This window comes from Aureococcus anophagefferens (assembly GCF_000186865.1).
Source record: "Aureococcus anophagefferens unplaced genomic scaffold AURANscaffold_3, whole genome shotgun sequence".
NCBI classification, from domain to species: Eukaryota; class Pelagophyceae; order Pelagomonadales; family Pelagomonadaceae; genus Aureococcus; species Aureococcus anophagefferens.
Genome location: NW_008705563.1, coordinates 1633883 through 1656830, shown reverse-complemented (window position 1 = coordinate 1656830; position 22948 = coordinate 1633883). Strand labels below are relative to the sequence as shown.

Below are 22948 nucleotides of genomic sequence, written 5' to 3'. Positions count from 1 at the left end.
TGTCTGATTGTAGGTTCGAATGCCCGCGCGCGCGCGCGCGCGGCGGCGGCGGCGGCGGCGGCGGCGGCGGCGGCGGCGGCGGCGGCGGCGGCGGCGGCGACGACGACGACGACGCTGCTGCTGCTGCTGCTGCTGCTGAAGGTGATGGAGGTGATTGTGGTCCACCTGTGGCCCACCGCCGGCGACCTGGACCACGCCCTGGGCGACTTCTAGGTTTTTTTCGTAATTCGAGGGCCTGGGTTTCAATCCCAGGTCTCTCTTAGTCTGAAACCCAGGTCTGATGCTCGATGCCCAGGTCTCTAGTCTCTGGGTCTCTGATGCCTGACCTTCACTACGCTGCGCACGGACGCGACGTGCCCGCGACTCGTCGACCGCGACGGCTGGCTCGGCGGCTGGACCTTCGACGACCGCTTCTCCGTGGACCAGGACGGCCGGGACCTCGTGGTCACGCGCCTGCCGGAGATGGGCGTGCCCATGAGCCACGGCTGGGCCCTGGACCTCGAGTTCGTCTGCTGCGCCCAGGAGGCGCTCGGCGACGCCCGCGGCGAGAACTCGCGGAACCACTACCGCGTACTCCGCGTGCCCGTCGACTTCGCGACGGACGCGGAGCTGAAAACCGCGTACCGCGCGGCGTCGCTCGCCGCGCACCCGGACCGCGGCGGCTCCGCGGCGGCGTTCTCCGCCGTCGCCCTGGCCCACGAGTGCCTCGCCGACGTTGCGTGCCGCCGGGACTTCGACGCCGGCGCGGACGTCGGCGTGAGCCTCGAGGACTTCCGGGAGACGGTCCTGAAACGATATTTCCCCGGGCGGTATCCCTACGAGCCGCTCGGCGCGCCGCGCCACCGACCCCGCCGCTCGCCGCGGCACGAGCTGCGTGGAGCGCTAAATTAGTTTTCGAACGGGGTTGGAAAGGCCTACCTAGACTAGGTCTATACGCCTAGGTGGAGATAGGACGCGATGGCGGCCTTGATGTCGTACGGGATAGGGGAAGTGGTTGCGCGCGCGCTGCATGCAGCCGGTGTTGCCGTGTGGTTGCCGAAGCTTTTCAGGCGATGAAGGCCTGAGCAAGTGGGAAGCCTGATCAAGCGACAGGCCTGACAACAAGCAACAGGCCTGACAACAAGCAAAAAGATGACCGACTCATTCACCTTCAATTTCGTGGCGTCGGGCGCCGCGGCGCCGCGGTCGGCGCCGAAGAAGGAGACGAAGAAGGAGCGCAAGGCGCGCGCGCACAAGGCGCACGCGGCCAAGGCGTCGGCGAGCGGGCGGCCGACGATCACGATCAAGAAGGGCGTCGTCACCGTCAAGAAAGCGGAGCGCGAGGCGCCCGCGGCCGAACCCGAGGCCGCGGCCGAAGCACCCGCGGCGCCCGCGGCCGAGGCCGCCGACGCGGGCCCGCCGAGCCGGAAGAAGCGGCACGCGTGGACGCCGAGCCAGGAGTTCAGCGCGTTCCACCTGTCGCCCGCGGAGCTGACGCGGCCCCGGGGCGACGCGGCGGCGCCGGCGGCGCCGCGGCCCAAGCCCGCGCACGACGCCGGCGGCGCGCGCGCCGCGTTCCTCGACGCCGGCTACGACGACCGGCTCGCGGCCATCTGCTCGGCGCCGCGCGGCGACCGCGGCGGCCTGGGATTGGCAAAACCCACGGAGGTGCAGACCCGGGCCCTTTTGGCGCTCCGGTCGAAAAAGGACGCGCTGCTCGTCGCGCCGACGGGCTCGGGGAAGACGCTCGCGTACGCGCTCCCCGTGCTCGAGGCGCTCGCGGCGCGCAAGAAGGGCCGCGGCGACGGCGCGGGCTGCCTCGTGCTCGCGCCGACGCGCGAGCTCTGCCTGCAGATCGCCGACGTCGTCGAGGTCGTCGCGAGGAAGTACGACGTGTCGATCGTCCCCGGCGCGATCACCGGCGGCGAGCGGCGCAAGTCGGAGAAGGCGCGGCTCCGCAAGGGCCTGAGCCTGGTGGTCGCGACGCCGGGCCGGCTGCTGGACCATTTGAAATCGACGGCCTGTTTGAAATTCGACGCTTTGGACTGGGTGGTTTTGGACGAGGTCGACCGGCTCCTGGACATGGGCTTCGGCCCGCAGATCGACGACATCATCCGGCGGCTCGGCGCCAAGACCTACGTGACCGTGCTCGTCACGGCGACGATCACGGCCAAGCTCGCGGATCTGGCCAAGGCCCATTTGGGGCGGGACCACGCGCTCGTCGAGGTCGCGAAAAGGGAGACGGCGCCCGGCGCGGTGGAGACCATCGCGATGCCGGAGACGCTGGCCCAGTCCTACGCCATCTGCACGCTCAAGCTCCGTCTAGGCGCCCTCGCGGCCATGCTCCGGGACCACCCGCACGCGAAGACGCTCGTCTTCGTGTCCACGTGCGCGTCCGCGGAGTTCCACGCGGATCTCCTCAATCGGCCCGAGTGCCGCCGGCTCTGGGAGGGCGCGACCAAGGCGCCCCGCGTCGCCGGCCGGCTCCACGGGAACATGAAGCGCGACGAGCGCCGGGGCGCCTACGTCGAGTTCTGCCGCAGCGGCGCCGCCGTGCTCGTCGCCACGGACGTCGCCGCGCGCGGCTTGGACTTCGACGCCGCCAAGGTCGAGCGGGTCGTCCAGCTCGACGCGCCGCGCGACGCGGGCACCTACGTGCACCGCTGCGGCCGCGCGGGCCGCGCGGGCAACGCCGGCAGCTCGACGCTCGTGCTCCTGCCGTCGGAGCGGCCCTTCCTCGACGCGCTCGCGCGCCGGCTCCGCGCCGGCCCGCCGCGGCGGTCCGCGCTCGCGTCCAAGGCCCACTTCGACGACGCCAAGGCGACGGCGGCGGCGACGGTGCTCGAGAAGCTCGTCGCCGGCGACGACGACCTCGGCGCCAAGGCGCGCGACGCCTTCTCGGCGCACGTCCGCGCGTACGCGAGCTCCGCGTTTCGAGGCCGCGACCTGTGTGCAAATCAAATCTTCAACCCGACTTCAATGTGCGCGTATGCGAATGTTTTGACACGAGCACTTCCGCCGTGCTTCGAGAACTCGCTGAGAGCAATCGATTCGTCCAAAAATCAGCCGAATCGACTTCGATTTGACCGAGCTAGAGAATTCTGAAGTTTGGCCCCGACGTCCCAGCTCACTGGTTGATTTGCACACAGGCCGCGACGCCGCGACGGACGACGCGGAGCGCGACGCGTTGCACAAGGCGTTCCACATCCGCAAGATCCACCTCGGCCACTGCGCCAAGGCCTTTGGCCTGCGGGAGACGCCGGCGAAGATCGCGAAGCGGAGCCGCGAGGACCGCGACGACGACGGCCTCGACGCGAAGGCGCGGCGCGCGGCGGAGACGCGCGGCGGCACGAAGCGGTCGCGCAACCTGAAGAAGCAGGCGAGCTCCAACAAGGGCCACCAGTCGCGGAGCGTCGGGTCGACGGCGTCCCACCTCAAGGGCAAGGCCCACGCGGCGAAGAAGCGGAAGACGCTCTTCGCGTCCCAGGTGAGCGAGTTCGGGGCCTAAGACGAAAGACTTACGTGAGCTCCCGCCGCGCGTCGCAGCCGTAGTGCGCGGGGATGGGCTCGCCCGCGTCGAGGCGCCGCGCGAGCGCCGCGCAGAGCGGGTCCCGGAGCGCCGCGGGCTCGCAGGGCGGCCCGCCGAAGTCGCGCTGGAGCGTCTCGCAGGCCGACGGCCCGCAGCCGTCGTCGGGGAGGCCCTCGCGGCAGCGCCGCGGGTCGCGGCGGTGCGGCGGCCGCGCGCGCGCGGCCTCGTCGTAGACGCGCTGGAGCAGGAGCACGCCGCCGCCGGCGCTCCGCTCGAAGGCGCCGCGGCCGCCGTAGGCGAGGCCCGCGAGGGCCGGCAGCGTGCCCTTGTGGACGTGGTCGCGCACGGCCCACGCGCAGTGGTAGAGGTGCACGGAGTCGCTCGCCGGGTCCTCGCCTGTGTGGAAATCAACCAGTGAGCTGGGACGTCGGGGCCAAACTTGAGAATTCTCTAGCTCGGTCACATCGAAGTCGATTCGGCTGATTGTTGGACGAATCGATGGCTCTCAGCGAGTTCTCGAAGCACGGCGGAAGTGCTCGTGTCAAAACATTCGAATACGCGCACATTGAAGTCGGGTTGAAGATTTGATTTGCGCACGGGTCCTCGCCCGCGTCCGCCGCGCAGCCGCCGCGGAGCTGGGCGACGAGCGCGGGCACGGCCTCGCGCGGCGCGGACCAGAACCAGTCGCCGTGGACCTCGACGAAGGTCGCCGCGAGCAGGTCGCCGAGGCCCGCCGCGGCCAGCGGCGCGCGGTGCGACGCGTCGAACCGCGTGACGAGCACGGCGTCGTAGGCGACGCCCGCAGCCCGCTCGTGGCCCGCAACGAGGTCGAAGCCCCGCAGGACCTTGTCCGTCTGCAGGGCGCCGCGGGCGCCGAGCTCCGCGGCCGCGACGGGGCCGTACCACACCGCGAGGGCCGCGTCCCACGTCGCTCGCGCGCGCGCGCCGTCGCCGTGCGCGTCGCCCGCGTTCCGCGACGACGCGGCGTCGCCCGCGCAGCCCGCGCCGCTCAGGAAGACGTCGACGTGTCCCGCGGTCTCCAGCGGCGCGACGACGTGCGCCCGGAACTGGGCCGCGAGCGCCTCCTGCATGGCCGCCGCCTCGGGAGTGCAGCGCAGCACGTTCTTCAGGCGCTGGTTCCGCTTCTCGCCGTGGCTCCGGAACGCGTCGCCGCGCACGATGACGGCGAAGCGCCGCGCGTCGGCCGACGCCGCGGCGAGGACGTCGGCCGTCGCCGCGGCGAGGACGACGAGCATGGGCACCATGCTGCCCCACGGCGGCAAGATGGCTGCAGCACCGACCTCAATCTTGATCAATTGAGGTCTCTGAGGTGATGGCCATCTTTGCGCTGCTCGCCTGGCTGCCGGTGGCCCAGGCGTGGAGCGGCCACGTGACGCTCAAGGTCGCCGTGGACCGCTTCGGCGCCGTCGACGACCTGGGCGGCAAGTCCGGGCGCTTCACGTCGCCGGCGTCGCTCGACTGCGTGCACCGCCTGCGGCGCGGGTCCGACGCCGTGCTCGTCGGCGTCTCGACGGTGGCGCGCGACGACCCGTCGCTGACCGTGCGCCGCGTGGACCCCATCGACGACGCGCAGCCGCTGCGCGTCATCCTCGACCCGAACGGCCGCGCGCCGCGCGACGCCGCGCTGCTCACCGACGGCCTCCCGACGGCGGTCTTCTCCCGGGGCGACTTCGGCGCCGTCGACCCGGCCGTGGCCCTCGAGCCCTTCGGCGAGCTGCCGACCATGCTCGACGCCCTGGAGCGCGACCACGGCGTCGCGCACCTCATGGTCGAGGGCGGGCCGTTCACGGCGCGCGCGTTTCTCGCCGCGGGGCTCGTCGACCGCGCGGTCATCGTCCGCGCGCCCGTCGTCTTCGAACAGCCCGTGCCCTCGGGCATCGACGCGGCCCTGCTCCGGGGCGCGGGGCTCGCCTTCCACAGCCGGAGGGACGTCGGCGGCGACGACACGCACACGTGGACGCGGCCCGGCGCCGCGCCGATCTGGGCCATGCTCCTCGACGGCGCGCTCGTCGTCGACGAAACGTAATGGTGGTGTTTTAGCTTTGGGCCCATGCCTACGCGCGCTTCCAGGGCCGCGGGTCCGAGTCGACCGGCGAGCCGAAGTGGCCGTTCGTCGAGCCCGTGAAGCCGTCCATGCCGAAGGACGTCGACTTCTTCGTGCGGAGCCGGCCGATGGCGAAGGCCGCGTAGGGCGCGTCCTCGTTGTCGCCGACGCAGGCGCCGCGCAGGAGCACGCCGCGGGCGCCCGCGGCCTGCGCGGCGCGGCCCGCGTCGATCTCGCCGTGGTCCGGCTGCATGGCGTCGACGCCCGCCACGACGACGGCCTCGGGCGGCAGGTCCGCGGCGTCGTCGATGCCGTCGAGGAGGAAGTAGGGGCCCTCGCCCCGCGCCGCGAGCGCGCTCGCGTCCGCGGCGCCGCCGCAGCGCCAGATCTTCGAGACGTCGCCGCCGACGTCGACGTCGCCCGCCGCGTCGACGACGACGGCGGACGCGCCCCGGGAAATCGCCCCCGCCCGGTCCTCCGCCGCGCCGTCGAAGATCACCGGACACGGGCCGGGGAAGTCGCCGAGCGCCGTCGCCTGCTCCTCCACGAGCGCTTCGACGGTGGCGACGTCGTCGGCCCAGAGCGTCGCCGCCTTGCAGCTCGTGCGCAACTCGCGCGAGAGCTCCTTGAGCGCCGCCGCATCCGTGCCGCGCACCTGCACGCTCACCGCGAGCGTCTTGCCCGGCTTCACGAGCGCCGGCCGCAGGTCGAGCGCTGCCGCGATGCCGGCCAGCGCGAGGAGCATTGGATGTCTCATTGTGTCGAGGAGCAGCGTCGCGAACGATGCGATGGGTCGTCGAGATGTCGTCTACTGCCGCGAAGGCTGCGATGCGTCGCGTCTCAGCGTCGCGAACGATGCGATGCGATCATCATACGCAAGAGGTTGACATCAGCCCGAACTATGCAACTTGAAGGGAAACGAGTCGGTTGCCATTCGAGACGCTCACGAGACGCTGCCCCGCCGCGCCATGCGCGCACCGCTCGCGCTCGTCGCGCTCTGCTGCGTCGCGCGCGCCCAGGTCGTGCCCTACGACGGCGCGGACCGGCACAAGATCATCGTGCACAACACGGGCAGCGAGGACCTGGGCTTCTACTACCTCGGCAACGGCTACGACCCCGGGCCGGAGGTCGCCATGTGGGACGGCTCGGAGACGCTCAACGCCATCATCGAGCCCGGCGGCGAGGCGGGCCGCTACGTCGCCTTCTCCGACGCCTTCGCCCTGCGGAGCGCCGACATGCGGTGGCGCGCGCGGTTCTCGCTCTACGCGCACGACGACGACGCGCAGCCCTACAAGGTGAGCTTCTACAACATCATGGAGGAGCCCGAGGGCGGCGCCATGGAGCTCAAGCACCACGACGCGGGCTACCTCTGGATCGAGAAGGGCCACCACGTCACGCACACCGCGACGGGCGGCCACCGCTTCGAGGTCAACGACGTCGACCGCGCGCCCCGCTTCGCGCTCGAGGTCCACGTCCTCGACGAGGACGAGGTTTGAGGCTCAATTAATTCTCCGGGGGATTCGATGTTGGTCTTTCAGCGGGATTCGATGTGGTCTTTTAGGCGTCGTCGCGGCTCGTGCGCCAGTACGAGAGGATGTGCCAGAAGACCTCGTTGGGAATCGGGCGGTGGAGCTGGCGGCTCGCGAGACGCTTCGGGGTCGAGGAGGATGACGGCGCGGCGGAGAAGAGTCGCGCGAGGATGGGGTCGCGGCGTGCGATCGGAGGTCGCGCGCGGCCGCGAGCGCAAAGCAGACGTAGGCGGACGAGCTCGATACGAGGTGCTCGGATGTAGGTTTGCCACCCCCCCGCGGCACGGACGGCGGAGACGAAGTCCGCCAAACACTGATCATATGTCCCTTCCTCGCGAGCTTCTTCAAACGCATCCCAACCATCATCGTCGGCCGTCAGTTTCACGTCGGCCCCGCGTCGCACGATGAAACGCGCGCATTCCAGACGTCCACCAAAAGTGAAACAAAAAAGAGGCGTTCGCCCATCGTCAGTGCGAGCATCCACATCGGCGCCCAAATCGAGTAGTAGCGAAGCCTCGCTTGGATACGAGCATAAGTGAATCGGCATCATTCCGTCGCCGCGTCGGACGTTTATATCCGCACCATTAGAAACCAAGAGGCGAACCATATCTGACCGATCAGCTCTAGTAGTTTGGTCTCCGTACAAAGTCATGTGGAGGAGACAATGAAAATTGAATCTCATATTGGGATCGCCGCCTTCGTCCAGCCATTTCTTAAGCGCCACACGGTCCCCCCTTAGCAAAGCCTCTCCTTGCGGTGTTGTCCATCCGTTGGCGATGAACGCTTGATCCATGCTCGCGCGGGGTGTCCCTGTGTCGTGTGCCGCGCGCCCACGCGCACACTATTGCGACTCAAAAAATTACCACAAAGGCTTTGTGCGATCGAGCAAGGCCTCGCAAGCTTGGCTCCGCCCCATGCGTCGCCTCGGGCTCGCGGCATGCGTCCTGGCCGCCGCCGCGTCGACGCCGGAGCGCCAGGAACTCGTCGTCGTCCCCTGCTGCGGCATCGGGAACCGCATCGCCGTCATGATGGAGGCGTTGGCCCTGGCCCACGCCTGGTCCCTCGCGCCGTCCGTGAACTGGGTCCGGGGCTCGGTGCTCGGCGCGGCCTTCGGCGACCTTTGGGAGGCCCACCCGGCCTTCGACCGCGTCGTGGAGGTCGACGCGACGAGCGATCGCGGCAAATCCGGCGGCCGGGTCACGTGCGGCCGCGACGGCGCGGCGGCGCGGTCCGCGTCCGGCTTCGCGGAGGGCGTCGCCGTGCGCGACTTCGCGGACCTGACCTGCGCGGCGCCGGCCGGCGGGCCCGGGTCCGGCCCCTGCGTCTTCGCGAGCTGCGGCGGCCACGTCGCGCGCCAGTTCGTCGACGTCGCGCGCGCGTGGGTCCCCGACGCGCGGCCGCGGCCCCACAAGAAGCGCGTGTGGCGCGTCCCGACGAGCGACGGCAAGCTGCGGGCCGTGACCTCGCGCGACTTCTTCGAGGGCCGCGACGGGCGCAACGTGTCGGCGGTCCGCGTCGACGACGCGGCGTTCTGCTCCGCGCGCGTCCTCGGCTGGCTCGACGGCTTCCGGCCCGCCGCGGCGGTGCGCGACGCCGCGCGTGCGCCGCGTCCGTGTCTCTCCTCTGTCTCGCGCTCATCGCGCGTCTCGCAGGTGCCCGCGGCGGTCGGCGGCTACGCGTCCGGCGAACTCGTCGGCGTGCACCTCCGCGGCGCGGACCCCTGGGACCGCGGCGACGGCACGACCTGGGGCAACAAGCTCGACGTCTGCGTCGGCGCGCCGGCCTTCGCCGAGGCCGTGCTCCGCGACGCCGCGCGGCGGCGCGCGCGGGGCGAGCCCGCGACGCGCGCGGTCTACGTCGCGTCGAACGACGCCGCGCTCGTCGCCGAGTTCGCGGACGCGCTCCGCGCGGGCAGCGACGCCGCGGGCACGCCGCGCCTCGAGGTGCTGGCGCTCGACGCGGCCGCCGAGGACCGCGGCGGCCGCGGCCGCGCGGCGGGCGAGCGCGCGGCCGCCGCGGACCTCTGGGCCCTCGCGTCGACGGCCGCGGTCTTCCGGGGCTTCCACTCGACCTTCGGCCAGGCCGCCGCCGTGCTCCACAGGCGGCCCCAGTCCGTCATCGTCCACCGGGACGGCTGCGCCGGCGCGCCGCCCGCGTCGAAACGGCGGAGCCTCGACGCGCTCCAGCACTCCCTCTTCTGCCGCGCGCACGAGGAGGGCACGGGGGACGTGCCGGTGGGTGGAGTAGGTTCGTAGTATTTATTTTGGGAGGCGCCGCCCAGACATTGATCGCCGCGTCCTTCGCGTAAGCCTTCGCGTGTCGCAGCAGGCCTCGCAGCCTTGAGTCCGCTTCCGCGAGTGCCGATCTAGTGCCGGTTCCCTCAACCGCCAAGTGATCTGAGTTCGCTCCTTCAAGGTTTAGGCCTCTCGCACGCCAGACTCCGTACCAACACCGTGAGTCACCCTCCAAACACCCCCCGCTCGCATCGCCCTGAACCCCGCATCCCGTCGAACGTGTCGACTTTTGGCAACGAACTCGCCGCGCAATTTTATCTTTAGACTCGATCGCCGCAAAATGCACGCTTCGTTGCCGCCGCGGCGCCGGGAAGCACCGCACGCGCTCGACGTCCTCCCCGCGGCCCGAGAGAGCGCCCCCCCCCCCAAAAAAATCCCCCGATGTCAGCCCGCGCGCGCGTCGATCCGACTCGATCGCGCCGAACCGAACATCCCCGACTCCTCGTTCCCTTCCCTTAGCCTCGACCGACATCCCCCCGCAGATGATGCTCAAGTCCATCCTCTCCCTCACGGCCCTCGCGCTCGGCGCCTTCGGCGATCATGATATGATCGAGACCGGGACGTGCTTGGAAGAATGGTCTTACGATACGGACGGTTGCATGGACCAGCAGTATGGGTGCCCGGCAATCGCATGTGACGGGGATGCCAACCCATGGTGCTCCGCCGTGGAAGGGGGCTGGTTCTACTGCACCCCCGAGGGGCACGACGACCACGACGGCCACGACGACGAAGAAGAGTATTGCGACCTCTTCTACGACAACGCGCGGAACTGCGAGAAGGAAGGCTTGACCTGGTGCTGCGACCGCGACAGCAGCTACCCGAAGTGCGGCGACGCCTACCTCCACTGCAAGAATGAGCTCTCCAAGAAGACGGCCAAGAAACTCGCCATCGGCATCATCATCGGCATCGTCGTCGCCATCATCGTCGTCATCGCGTCCATCGTCGCCTGCTGCATCTGCTGCAGGCGCCGCGGCGCCTAAGCGCGCGACGGGGCTCGCGACCAAGCGCGCCGCGCGCCGCGCCGCGCGGGCCGTCGCTTGTCGTCAAGCGACGGCCGGCCCTTACCGCGCGCCGAGCTCGCCGAAGCCCGCGCAGAAGACCGCCGCCGCCGCGCCCGCCCCGCCGCGCGCCGCCGCCGCCGTCCGGATAAGCTCAGAGAGATCAAGGGAGGGCTCCAGGGCAGATCCAGGCCCTGGGCCGGGGGGCGTCCTGCCTGCGCATGATGCGTCGCTAAGTCAGGGTCCCTCGCCAGAGTCTTGGTCGACGCGATGGCCGGCAATCGGGAGGGGGGCGCGACGTCGTGGCAGGAGAAGAAGTTGGAGTATGAGAATCGCATGGCCCGAGCGAGGGGCAAAAAACTCGACACTCTCAAGACCTGCACGATCTGCGGCGCCGACAAGGCCAAGGCGTGCCAAGGGTGCGGCACGACGGCCTACTGTTCGACGGACTGCCAACGCATCGACTGGCGCGACCGGGGCCACCGGAAGGTCTGTAAGAAGATCCAGGCCGCGGAGGCGGCGCGGGCCGAAGCGCCGGAGCCCCCGCCGCCGCCGCCGCGGGACGTGTTCTACGGCCCCGCGCCTCGGTCGCACGCCGACGAGATCCGCGCGCGCATCGCCGCGGAACACGAGGCGGCGCGCGTGCGGCGCGAGGCGAACCCGGAGCCCGAGCCGGCGTCGGCGCGGTTTGGGTCGCGGTGCCCGATCTGCCTCGAGGAGTGGGACGTGAATGATACGGGCGTGTTTCGCGTCTGTTGCTGCCGGACGGTCTGCCAATCGTGCGAGGATAAGATCGGATTCGAGGCGTGTGCTCTCTGTCGATTACCGTACCCGGAAGATGACGCGGAAAACCTCGCGCGTCTTCGCCGCCATGTGGAGAACGAGGTGCCGGAAGCGATTACGGTTTTGGGAACTGCGTACACCTGCGGTCAGTACGGCCTCGTGCAATCCGATAAGAAAGCTGCGAAAATTTGGAAGCGCGCCGTGGAGCTCGGAGACGTGGACGCGATGGTATTTCTTGGGGAATTGTACAAGTATGGGGAAGGCGTCAAGCTGGACAAGAAGAAGGCGGAAAGGCTGTTTCGCACGGCCGCAGATCGCGGCGACGCGGACGCGCAAAACAATATAGGGGCTTTCCTTCATTCTGAGGAGAAATTTGAAGAGGCGGTCCGGTACTACGCGCTCGCGGCGGATCAAGGCTATACCGATGCGGAGCACAACCTTGGCTGCTGTTACGGGACCGGAGCAGGCACGGAAGTCGACCTCGGCAAAGCCAGATTCTGGTTCGAGCGCGCCGCTGCCAAGGGCTACGAGGATGCTATAGAGAACCTCGCGCGCCTCGACGCGCGAGTATAGCCTAAGTCTTCACGCCGCGTCGTCGCCCGAGCCCGAGATGCTGCGCTCGCGCGCGGGCGAGTCGCGCTTGGCCATGGCGTCGTCGTCGCGGCGTTCCTCTCCGCGCCGACCGTCGCGGTCTGGTGCCTCGCGTTCCTGAACGCGAAGCCAACCTGGCGCAAGGATGACGACGCCGCCGAGGGGGGCATGGAGAGCGACATGAACGCGATGCTCTAGCGGTGGGCTTAGCCCTGGGGTAAGATTTTGAGCGATTTTGCCCGCCCCCGCCCTCCGGCCACAAGCCCCTAGCTCACGTACACGAGAGATTGGAGATGGTCCCGCCGATGGACCCCGTCCTCATAAAGAAGAAGCTCGAGTATGAGGAAAGAAAGGCCCGCGCCAAGGCGCTCGCGCTCCGCTTGAAATGTACGATTTGTGGAGACAAGGCGAAGCTCAACTGCCCCTGTGGGACGACGCAGTGCGACCCCGGCGCCGTGAACGGGGGGGCGGTGCGCTCGCGCCGCGCGACGCGTCCGGCGGCGCGCGACGCGTTCCGGGGCGCAGTCACGTGCGACCCGCCAGGTACTGCTCGACCGATTGCCAACGCATCGACTGGCGCGACCGAGGCCACCGGAAGGCGTGCAAGAAGATCCGCGACGAGCGCGCGGCGGAGGCGGCGCGGGCGGAAGCCCCGACGCCCACGCCCGAGGTGTTCTACGGCCCCGCGCCGCGGTCGCACGCCGACGAGGTCCGCGCGCGCATCGCGGCGGAGCACGAAGCGGCGCGGGCGCGGCGCGAGGCGAATCCGGAGCCCGAGCCGACGTCGGCGCGGTACGGCTCGCGGTGCCCGATCTGCCTCGAGGAGTGGGACGTGAATGATCCGGGCATGCTTCGCATCTGTTGCTGCCGAAAGGTCTGCAAGTCGTGCGATGACAAGGTCGGCCGCGACGCGTGTCCCCTCTGTCGGGTACCGTACCCAAAGGGCACTGCGGAGCAGCTCGCGCGTCTTCGTCGCCACGTGGAGAACGAGGTGCCGGAAGCGATTATGTTTTTGGGAGGCGCGTACCGCCGCGGTTGGTTGGGCCTCGTGAAATCCGATAAGAAAGCGGCGAAGATTTACCGGCGCGCAGCGGAGCTCGGCGACGTGGACGCGATGGTATTCCTTGGGGAAATGTACCGCGAGGGGTTGGGCGTCAAGCTGGACAAGAAGAAGGCGATGAAACTGTATCGCACGGCCGCAGATCGGGGCGACGCGGTCGCGCAAAGCAATTTAGGGGACTTCCTTCGTCGTGAGAAGAAACTTGAAGAAGCGTTCCGGTACTACGCGCTCGCGGCGGATCAAGGCTATACCGAGGCGGAGAATAACCTTGGCTGCTCTTACATGGAAGGAGACGGCACGGAAGTCGACCCCGGCAAAGCCAGATACTGGTTCGAGCGCGCCGCTGCCAAGGGCGACGAGACAGCCACAGGGAACCTCGCACGCCTCGACCCGCAAGTATAGCCTAAGTATTCGTGCCGCGTCGTCGCCCGAGCCCGAGATGCTGCGCTTGCGCGCGGGCGAGTCGCGCTTGTCCTTGGCGTCGTCGTCGCGGCGTTCCTCTCCGCGCCGACCGTCGCGGTCTGGTGCCTCGCGTTTCTGAACGCGGCCTGCCTGGAGCAAGGACGACGACGCCGCCGAGGGGGGCATGGAGAGCGACATGAACGCGATGCTCTAGCGGTGGGCTTAGCCCTGGGGTAAGATTTTGAGCGATTTTGACGCGAGGTCGAGGCGACGCCCGTGGCACGGTAGTGGAAATCTAGTGGAGATCGGTCAGCGAGCCATCGTCGCCGCGACGCGCCCTCGTCACGGACGCGATGCGTCGGTCCATCGCCATCGTCGCGCTCGTCGCCGCGTGCGCCGCCGAGCCCGAGGACGCGGCCTGCGGCGGCCTCCGCCGGACCTGGCGGGACACGTACCGGCCGCCGACGACGAGCGCGAAGCGCCTCGTCATCGGCGCCGGCGAGGGGACGACGGGCACGCACACCGTCGCGGAGTGGGTCAGCGAGGCGCGCGACCCGCCGCTCCTCGTCGGCCACTACTTCATGGGCTACCCGAACTACACGGACCCCGAGCGGCGCGTCGCGCACAACCGGAAGTGGAAGTTCGGTCCCTTCAAGGCGCTCATGGACGCGAAGCCGCAGCGGCGCGCGACGTTCGACTTCGACATTTTTCAGGACTGGGATGGCGTCTTCGACACGCCCGTGCCCCAGCTCTTCCCCTACATCTTCGCGACGTATCCGAACGCCCGGGTCATCCTCACGACGCGCAACGGGACGGCGTGGTGGAAGTCGCGGTCCCACGGCCTCATACAGAAGCAGCGGTCGCCCGTGCCCTTCGCGTCGCTCTCGAACCGGCCCGTGCAGCGCATCATCAAGAATGAGGAGAACCCGACCGGCCAGATGCGCGGCTCGAACGCGCTCGACGCGGCGCTCCTCCTCGCGGCCCACAACGCGCTCGTGCGCTGCCTCGTGCCCCGGGACCAGCTCCTCGAGTTCGACGTCTTCGAGGAGGACGACGACGCCGTCAAGGCGAAGATCAAGGCGTTCCTGGGCTACTAATACGAGGGGGGGGCTTTGGCTGCAGGCGCGTCGTCGCGGGGGCGGGGCTGATTTCTTTTACGGCGGAAGGTAGAGAGCCGAGCGTTGCGGGGCGGGGCGGGGGGGGGGCGTGCGGCCCGCGGTCTGGCAGTCGCGGGCGGTGGGGGGAGGGGGAGCCGCGCTCAGAACATGCCCGGCTGCGGGGGCATGCCGGGCATGCCCTGCGGGGGCATGCCGTAGCCCGGCTGGGGCATGCCGGGCATGCCCATCTGGGGCGGCATGCCGCCGTTCTGGGGCATGCCGTAGGCGTTGGGGTCGACGTAGGCGCCCGGCGCGCCCGGCGGCGCCATGAGCATCGGGGGCCCGCCGGCCATGCCCATGGCCGGGTCGCCGTACATCATGGCCTGGGCCGCGGCGGCCTCGGGCGACGCCTCGTCCTCCGCCTTGGGCGCCGTGCGCTTGTCGAGCTCCTCGAGCTTGTCGTGGAGGTGCCGCGTGTACTGGACGACGTAGGGCATGACGAAGTCGACGTAGTTCGACCGCCACGCGAGCTCGATGGCCACGTCGGGCTTGATGACCTTGTAGCACGTGTAGAGCGTCGCGCAGAAGCACTCCTTGTCGCAGACGTCGACGAAGAAGCGCAGCAGGTCCTCGGCGATCTCGCTGTCGCCGCTCTCGGCGCACGTGTCGATCGAGTCCTTGTACATCTTGTCGGCCTTGGAGAGCTGGACGCTCTTCTGCCAGCGCTTGTTCTTCTTGTAGATGTAGGCGGCGATGCGGCGGAACTCGAGGAGCTCGTGCTTCTCGATCTTCTGCGCGAGCGCGATGTGGTCGAAGTTGTCGAAGTCGTCGATCGACTGGCGGAGCGCCTCGTAGTCCTCGTCGTCCGCGTAGAGCTCGTTGACGGCGTCGTTCACGGCCGTCAGGTTCTCCTTCTGCACGGCCTTGAGGTAGGGCAGCACGAGCGGCAGATTCTCGAGCTTGCGCACCTGGTGCACGCACCGCGAGTGGTCGAGGTGCGGCGTGAGCACCTGCAGGAGCCGGTTCAGGTGGAGGGGCTGCTGCTCCACGTAGAAGGCGATGGACTTGTAGTAGATCTCCGAGTTGCGCACCTTCTGGACGCAGTCGAGGAAGAGGTCGTGGCCGAACGCCGTCGCGTGCGCGATCATCGTCTTCACCGCGCTGTCGTACCTGCGCGGATGCCAAATCTTCGACCCGACTTCAATGCGCGCGTACTCGAACGATGTGGACCGGACGCTTCGGCCGTGCTTCGAGAACTCGACGAGAGCCTTCGATTCGTCCAAAAATCAGCCGAATCGACGTCGATGTGACCGAGCTCGAGAGTTCTGACGTGTGGCGGGGACCCCCCGAGCCGAAATCCGCGCCGAGTCGTGCTGCTCGTCCTCCTTGAGCAGGAACACGGCCTCGTCCCAGAGCAGGGCCTTCTCGCAGGCGCGCATGAGCTTGGGCGTGTTCATGCGGCTCCAGAAGATCTTGATGTGCTCCATGAGCTTCGCGGGCACGTATTTCGAGTAGAGCACGCCGAGCTCCGTGAAGATGCCCGAGTGCGCCGCGTCGAGGCCCAGGCCCTGCTCCATGAGCTGGATCAGCTCCATGGGCTGGCCCGCGCGCTCGTAGAGGAGCGTCAGCTCCTCGAGGTGGTCCGGGTGGACGATGATCTGGAGCCCCGCGACGCGCGCGAGGCGGAACTCGCCGACCTGGACGCAGACGCGGTTCACCTCCTTCCACGTCGACACGGAGTTGGCCTTGTGCGCCGCGTCGACGGCCTCGCGGTACATCTCCAGGTTCACGTAGCAGAGCGCCAATTTCGCGTTGTTGTTGATGGACGCGAAGAGGAGCTTCGCGGCGGAGAACAGGCCCTCGTCGAAGCACCGCTCGCCGATGGACTGGATCGACGCGACGTTCGGCGCGGCGATGAACTCCTCGAGGTCGCCGAGCATGTTCGACTTGGCGTAGGCGTAGATGAGCATGGTGTCGAGCTGGGCCTCCTTGACGTGCTTCCGCGCCATCGCGAGGAACGGCACGAGCGTCTCGTAGGAATCCTCGCGCTCCGCGGCGGCGATGACCTCGCCGTAGCACGTCGCGTCGCCGGCCTTGATGAAGGACGCCACGGCCGCGGCGATGAGGTCCTCCGCGAGCTGGGCCTTGGCGAGGCGCGACCAGACGCCGGCCTCGTTGACGCGCTCCGCGAACTCGGACGCGCGCTCGAGGTTCCGCACGAGGTCGACGAGAACGCCGACGGCCGCGACGTTCAACTCCGCGGCCGCGGCGGCGTCGGGCGCCGCCTTGGCGAACTTCGTGTAGATCACGAAGCCCTCCTCGTACAGATTGTACTGGTCCGACGCGGCGATCTTCGCGATCTCCGGGCCGTCGAAGTTGTCGAGGCGGTTGACGTACTCCATGACGCGCTCCTTGTCCGCCTTGATGGCCGTGAGGATCAGTAAATTCTGCAGGTTCTTGTTCTCCGAGAAGTCGCTGCCCTGGAGGACGATGCGCTCCAGCAGCTCGATGAGCTCGTGGGGCAGGTCCGCGGCCATGAACGCCTTCACGGACGTCGACACGTGATCGGGGTCGCGCGTCTCCGGGAGCGCCGTCTGCACGACCTGGTCGATGAGCGCGCGCCGGTTCGCCTCCGACGCGTCGCCGACGGCCTCCTCCGCCGGCGGCGTCAGCACGGACGCCCACAGCTCCAGGTCCTGCTTCTCGACGAGGTAGCGCGCCTGGTCCTTGAACAGGCCGTTCTCCGTCGTCACGCGGATGAGGTCCGCGTCGCACTCGCCGCCCGCGCGCTTGTAGGCGAGGAAGGCGAGGGACGGGTCCAGCTTCTCGCAGTACTTGCCGAGCACGCGCGGGTCGTAGTACTGGTCGTTCGTGAGGAACGACACGGGGTCGCGGTTCAGCGTCACGTAGATCTTGCCGATGGCGTTGTGCGTGCCCGTCTCCTGGTTGCCCGTGGCGATGCGCGCCTCGAGCCAGGGCTGGAGCAGGCGCAGGCGGTTGCGGTGCTCGACCTGCTCCACGAGCTCCTCGACGGGGCACGCGTGGCCCACGGAGTTCAGCAGCCCGCGCACGAAGTCCTCGTTGCAGTCCAAATCCAGGAGCTTGCCGACGACCATGGGCGTCTTCTGGGGGCTCACCTTGTTGCAGTAGACCTCGATGTACTTCTGCAGGTTGTTGCCGTACAAATAGGCCGTCATCTCCTCGATGAAGTCGTGGCGGTCGCAGACGTGGATCAAAGGCCGCGGGTCCGGGAGCTTCATCTCCATGAGGAACTCCTTGACGGGCTGGGGCTCGTAGACCGTCGAGTCGCGGCAGACGCGCTCGACCTCCTTGTACTGCTGGCACTTGGCCGCGGCCTCGATGTACTTGTAGTGCACCGTCGCGTCCTGGCTGAAGTTGACGATCTGCCCGAGGTAGTAGAACAAACCCTCGTAGCACTTGAAGGACTCGAACAAGTCCACGAGGGGCTGGGCGCCGATCTGCTCGTTGTACTTGGCCGCGACCTGCGTGACGATCTGCATGTTGCCGCGCATGTTGCGGGCCAGGAGCTCCTTGAGGCACTCCAAGGACGCCTCGGGCGACAGCGACCCGAAGTAGCTCAGCACGAATTCCGGGTTCAGAGCCTGGGGGTTCGCGCACATGGCCAACAAGCTCCGCTTGATGTCGTCGACGTCCGTGTAGTGCTCCAGCGCGCGCTGCGACAGGCCCGCGGCCTCGCAGAGCTTGGCGACGTACTGGCGGTCGTAGTGCGTGAACATGGCGTTCTGGAGGATCGCGTCGGCGACCTGGGGCGACCCGCCGCGCAGGTTGATCTCGAGGAGCTTCGTCTGGAGGTAGCCCTCCTCGGGCTTGTTGCCCTTGAGCGCTTCCAGCAGAAACGCGGTCGTCTCCTGGATGCGGTTCGCGGCCATGAAGATCTCGACGACGGAGTTCGGGTCCACGAGGGACCCCGCGGCGAGCTGCTTGGCGAAGTCGAGGGCGCCGGGCGGGTTCGCGCGCACGAGGTTGCCGAGCATGAAGCTGTAGTCGCAGCGGTAGCCGACCTTGGTCGCGTACGCGGCGATCTTGTCGAACTCGCCACGTTGCAGGAAGCAGTTGATCGCCTTCTCGGGCACGTTCGCGCGGAGGTAGACGGACAGGGCCATGTTCACGTCATTCTGCATGACGAGGTCGCCGAGCTGCTCCGAGCACTCGAGCTTGTCCTCCGTGAGCCACTTCTCGAGGAACTGCGTCCGGCCCTGCTGGAGCACGGGCTTCGCGAGCTCCATCGACTCGAGCGCGTTGAGCTTGCCCTTCTCGAGGAGCATGTGGAAGTACTGGAAGACGGGCTGGGGCTGGCCCGGCTGGCCCGGGATGCCCTGGAAGCGCTGGATCGTCTCCGCGGTCCGGAGGAGGCCGCTCGGCGACTCGGACGCGAGCTTCGCCGCGCCCGCGACGTCGCCGCCGCCCAGGAGGCGGTTGAACTCGGCCACGTAGAGGTCGTCGGCGCCCGGCAGGTTCAGGCGCGACGCCAGGGCGATGCCCAGCGCGTTGTCGCGGAGCGTCGACACGACGTAGGGCACGAGCGTCTGCTCGTTGAGCGACACCTGGAGCAGCTGGCCCTTGCGCGCGGTGATGCCCAGCAGGCCGCCCGTCGCGGAAACGCCGCAGGTCACGAACACGGTGTCCGTCGTGATGCGCGCGCGGTAGAGCGCCTTGCCGCTGAGGCAGTCGAAGAGGTAGAGGTAGCCCATCTTCGTGACCATGTAGACGACGTCGTGCTTCGGCGAGGGCACCATGGACACGGGGAAGTCGTTGGGCGCGTCGGCGGGCACGGGGATGGCCACGGGCGCGAGGCGGAAGACGCCGCCGGGCGCGTCCTTGTCGCGGCCGACCTCCATGACGAAGAGCTTCGCGGGCTGGTCCGCCTTCTTCTCCTCGAAGATGAGCACCTGGGCCGGGTCGCTCCGCCCGGGCACGGCCATGGAGTGGAAGCAGCCCGCGTGGCCCTGGAGCGTCTGCGACACCTTCTTCTCCACGCTGTAGAGCTGCATGTTGCCCTGGATGACGCCGCCGGCCGCCTGGCTGATGCCCATGAGGAGGCACCACTTCTCGTCGGGCGACACCTGGTAGTTGATGACCTGCGTGCCCTCGCCGAGGGACGCGTGGCGGTCGAGCACCTTGACGGGCTCCGACGTGCCCTCGATGGACCAGTGGAACACCGCCGTCGGCGTCACGAGCGCGATGTTGTTCGGCGACGTCCACCGCCAGAAGACGACGGTCTCCGTCATGTTGTGGCTCTTCATCTTGGCCCGCAGCTCGAGGTTGAAGATCTGGAGCTGGGTCCCGGCTGCGCGCGGGGGGGAACGGAGTGAGGCGCGCGCGCGCGCGACGCCGCGCGTCCGGAGGACGCGGCGTGCCGGACCGCGCAGCGCGAGGACCTTGGACACGGGGTTCATGATCGCCGCCTCGGCGGACATGGGCCGCTTCGTCACCTGCGGCGGACTGCCCGACGCCAGGTCCACGATGAACACTTGCGGCGAGCCGGAACTGTTGTCGCAGACCGAGATGAACTTCTCCGACTCCATCGCGCATGACTACGGAAGGCGCGCGTGAAAAACTGCGCGGTGGACGGCCGGAGGCCGGGGACGCCGCGCAGACGCACCCCGAACTTGATGGAGCCCGCCGAGACGCCGAGGCTCGGAAGCTGCGAAAGGAAACGCTCTCAGTAACATATTTCGGCGGCGCGCGCGCGTCACGTACGTTCAGGACTTCTGAGAAATTCACCGGGATCGCCGCCATGATGGACGCGCGCCGCCGGCGGGCGCTACAGCCTCGGTCTTAGGCCGAGCTCGTGTCCGCGAGCCGACGTCCTATCGTGCGCCGCGATGCCACTCGATGCGGAGGCGCGGCGAGGTTGCGCGATGAGCCGGCAGGGGAATCTTGGGGCTAGGAATTCCTAGCTAGATCTAGGCGACGCCGGAGTTGCGGCAACTGAGCTCTAGCGCTAGCGCTCCCGCGACGACTCCGCCAGCCTGTCTTTACCACCTAGGGCAGCACGCAGACCTCCGCGCGCGGCGACCCGTGGAGCGCCCGCCCCATGGCCGCCGCCCGGGCGCAGAGGGCGTCCGGGTCCGCCTTGACGTGCCTCGGGAGCTTCGCGGCGCGGCGGCCGCCGTCGCAGGGCAACACGACCGCGGCGGACGCGGACATGGACGGGACGCGCAGCGCGGCGACCTCCCTCGGGCTCGGGAGCTCCGTCTCCGCGCAGGGCGCGAAGCGCTCCGGCGCCGCGCTGCCGAGCATGGCCCGCAGGCAGGGCCACGGCGCGAGCGTCGCGTTGAGCTCGTCGAAGTTCACGAGCAAGTCGCGCAGATCTTCCGGCGTGAGCTTCACGAGCTCGTCCGTCGCCCACGCGTCGGGCACGGGCACGCCCAGCGCGCCCAGCAGCCGCGCCATCTCGCCGGCCTCGTCGACCTGGAACGCCTCGTAGTGCGCCGCGTACGACACGTCGACGCTCTTCAGCTCCAGCTTTAGCGCCAACCTTCCGAGCGCCTTCTCCGCGGCCTTCAAGAGCAGCCGCGTCGGGTGCACGTAGAGGAAGGACCGCGGCGCCGCCCGCGCCTCCAGGCTGGCCTCGTCGCGGTGGCCGTGGTTCGCGAGGTACGGCGACGCGCAGTCGAAGTGGTGGTTGTGCTTCAGGTAACTCAGCGCGTGCTTGACGCTGTTGTCGCGGTCCCAGGACACGACGGCGAGGTCGGGGATGCGGCGCTTCAAATCCGCGTGCCAGGCGCGCCGCGCGACGGCCTTGTTGAGGCACCACGATCGTTTGCCGTCGCACTTGTCGTGGTAGTCGTCCGCGGGGTCGTCGGGAATCGCGCCGACCGTCGCGACGCCCGCGCAGGCCGCCGGCGCTTCGGCGGCGCAGGCGCCGCGGCAGTACTCGCCCCACTGGCAGCCCGTCTCGTTGGCGCGGATTTGCCTCGGCCGCGGGCCGCCCTTGCCGCACGTCATGCACCGCTCGTTGCCGAAACCCGCGCCGGCGCGCGCGTCGCGCGCGAACATGCACCGGCAGCCCGCGTCGTAGAGCGCCGCGAGCGCGTCGAGGCGCCGCGCCGGCGTCGCCTGCGGCGCGCCCGTGGGCAGGCAGCAGCGGCCGGCGCAGAGGCCCCCGTCCTGGAAGAAGGTGCTCAAATTGGACGCGGCGAGGTTCACGGCGATCCAGCGGCTGCCGGAGTGGCCCGACGCGCGCTTCACGTAGACGGAGCGTCGCGCGGCGCTCGCGAAGGCGACGAGCAGCAACGCTGCGCGCTGAATTTGGGGCTCCATCGTGAAAATATTTTGCTTCAAGTTGAGGAACCGAGGTCGTCGTTGACCTTTCTGCCTCAGCGCATGGGCGTGGCTCGTGCGTGTGGAAGACGCAACTGATACCGGAAATGCCGGCCTTCCGCCCCTACGCCGTGGCGCTGGACCTCGACGGCACGACGCTCGACGACCGCCACGAGCTCGCGCCGCGCACGAAGCGCGCCGTCGCCGACGCATTGGAGAAGGGCATCAAGGTGATCATCGCGACGGGCCGGCCGAGCTACTCGACGCAGCGCTTCGTCGACGCCCTGGACGCCGCCGTCGTCGCCGTGACGTTCAACGGCGCGGGCGCCGCGGAGCTCCGGCCGCGGAAGCCGCCGCGGCGCGTCTTCCAGACCTTTTTGGACGTGCACCGCGCGGCGACGGCCGTCGAGGCCGCGCTCGCGCTCGGGTGCTGCGCGTCCCTGGTCCTCCCGGACCGCGCCGTCGCCGTCGCGCCGACGGCGAAGCAGCGCGAGCTGCTCGAGACGTTCGTCGCGCTCGAGGGGTCGCCGCAGGAGATCGTCGAGGACTGGGCGCCGTACCGCCGGGAGACGGTGAAGGTCCTGGGGCTCTGCGACGACCCGGCGGCGACGGCGAAAAATGCGCGAAAGGCGCTCGGCCGCCACAGCGGCATCGTCGTCGTCGCCGCCGAGGTGCACGTCGAATTCCTCGCGGAGGGCGTCAACAAGGCCGCGGCGCTGCGCGAGCTCCTGAGCGAGCCGGAGCTCGCGCGCACCGTCGCCTTTGGCGATTCGTTCAACGACGTCGAGATGCTCGCGTGTTGCGGCGTGGGCGTGGCCGTGGCGAACGCGAAAGACGAAGCGAAGGCGAGCGCGGACCGCGTGTCCGCTTTCACCAACGACGACGACGCCGTCGCCAAGGAGCTCGAGCTCCTGACGGCCCTGCCCGAGTTCGGCACGGTCGCGTTCCTCGGGAGGCGGTTCAAGGCGGGCGCGGCGCTGCGCGCGGCGGCGGGCTGCGTCGCCGGCGGCCTCGCCGCGGCCGCGGACGCGACGGCCGCGGCGCCCCTGAAGCGCCTCGTCACCGTCGCCCAGACCTCCCGAAGGCCGCCGCCGGGCGTCCTGTCGTCGTTCAAGGCGCTCTACGCGGCCGAGGGCGCGCGCGCCTTCTGGGCGGGGCACCTGACGCAGTGCGCCAAGACCTTCGCGAAGCAGGTCGCGCGGTCCGCGAAGCAGGCCCTCGCCGAGGCCGACGGCGCGAGGTCGAAGGCGCGGCCCTGGCGCCTCTCGCTCGGCGCGGACCTCGCGGCCGCGGCCGCGTCGTGCGCGCTGGCG

At 69.2% G+C, this 22948-nt stretch overlaps 5 protein-coding genes across 5 annotated transcripts; 4 read left to right on the top strand and 1 right to left on the bottom strand.

Moving 5' to 3' along the window:
• Positions 1–1623: 1623 nt before the first annotated feature.
• Positions 1624–2904, top strand: AURANDRAFT_1519 (hypothetical protein; the record flags this gene model as incomplete). Its single annotated transcript, XM_009035273.1, has 1 exon — positions 1624–2904. A coding segment is annotated over one exon (1281 nt), but the record flags the coding sequence as incomplete, so codon positions are not given.
• Positions 2905–4895: 1991 nt separating this feature from the next.
• Positions 4896–5378, top strand: AURANDRAFT_15038 (hypothetical protein; the record flags this gene model as incomplete). Its single annotated transcript, XM_009035705.1, has 1 exon — positions 4896–5378. A coding segment is annotated over one exon (483 nt), but the record flags the coding sequence as incomplete, so codon positions are not given.
• Positions 5379–8016: 2638 nt separating this feature from the next.
• On the top strand, positions 8017–9370 carry AURANDRAFT_70883 (expressed protein; the record flags this gene model as incomplete). Its single annotated transcript, XM_009035706.1, has 3 exons — positions 8017–8685; positions 8755–8865; positions 9061–9370. 3 exons carry the CDS (start codon positions 8017–8019, stop codon positions 9355–9357), a joined length of 1077 nt encoding a protein of 358 aa, XP_009033954.1.
• Positions 9371–11297: 1927 nt separating this feature from the next.
• AURANDRAFT_21497 (hypothetical protein) lies at positions 11298–13230 on the top strand (the record flags this gene model as incomplete). The annotated part of the gene is made up of 2 exons (XM_009035707.1): positions 11298–11744; positions 12832–13230. Coding segments are annotated over 2 exons (846 nt in total), but the record flags the coding sequence as incomplete, so codon positions are not given.
• Positions 13231–14367: 1137 nt separating this feature from the next.
• On the bottom strand, positions 14368–19894 carry AURANDRAFT_52498 (hypothetical protein; the record flags this gene model as incomplete). Its single annotated transcript, XM_009035483.1, has 3 exons — positions 14368–15478; positions 15671–19656; positions 19732–19894. 3 exons carry the CDS (start codon positions 19892–19894, stop codon positions 14489–14491), a joined length of 5139 nt encoding a protein of 1712 aa, XP_009033731.1.
• Between the last annotated feature and the right edge of the window lie 3054 nt (positions 19895–22948).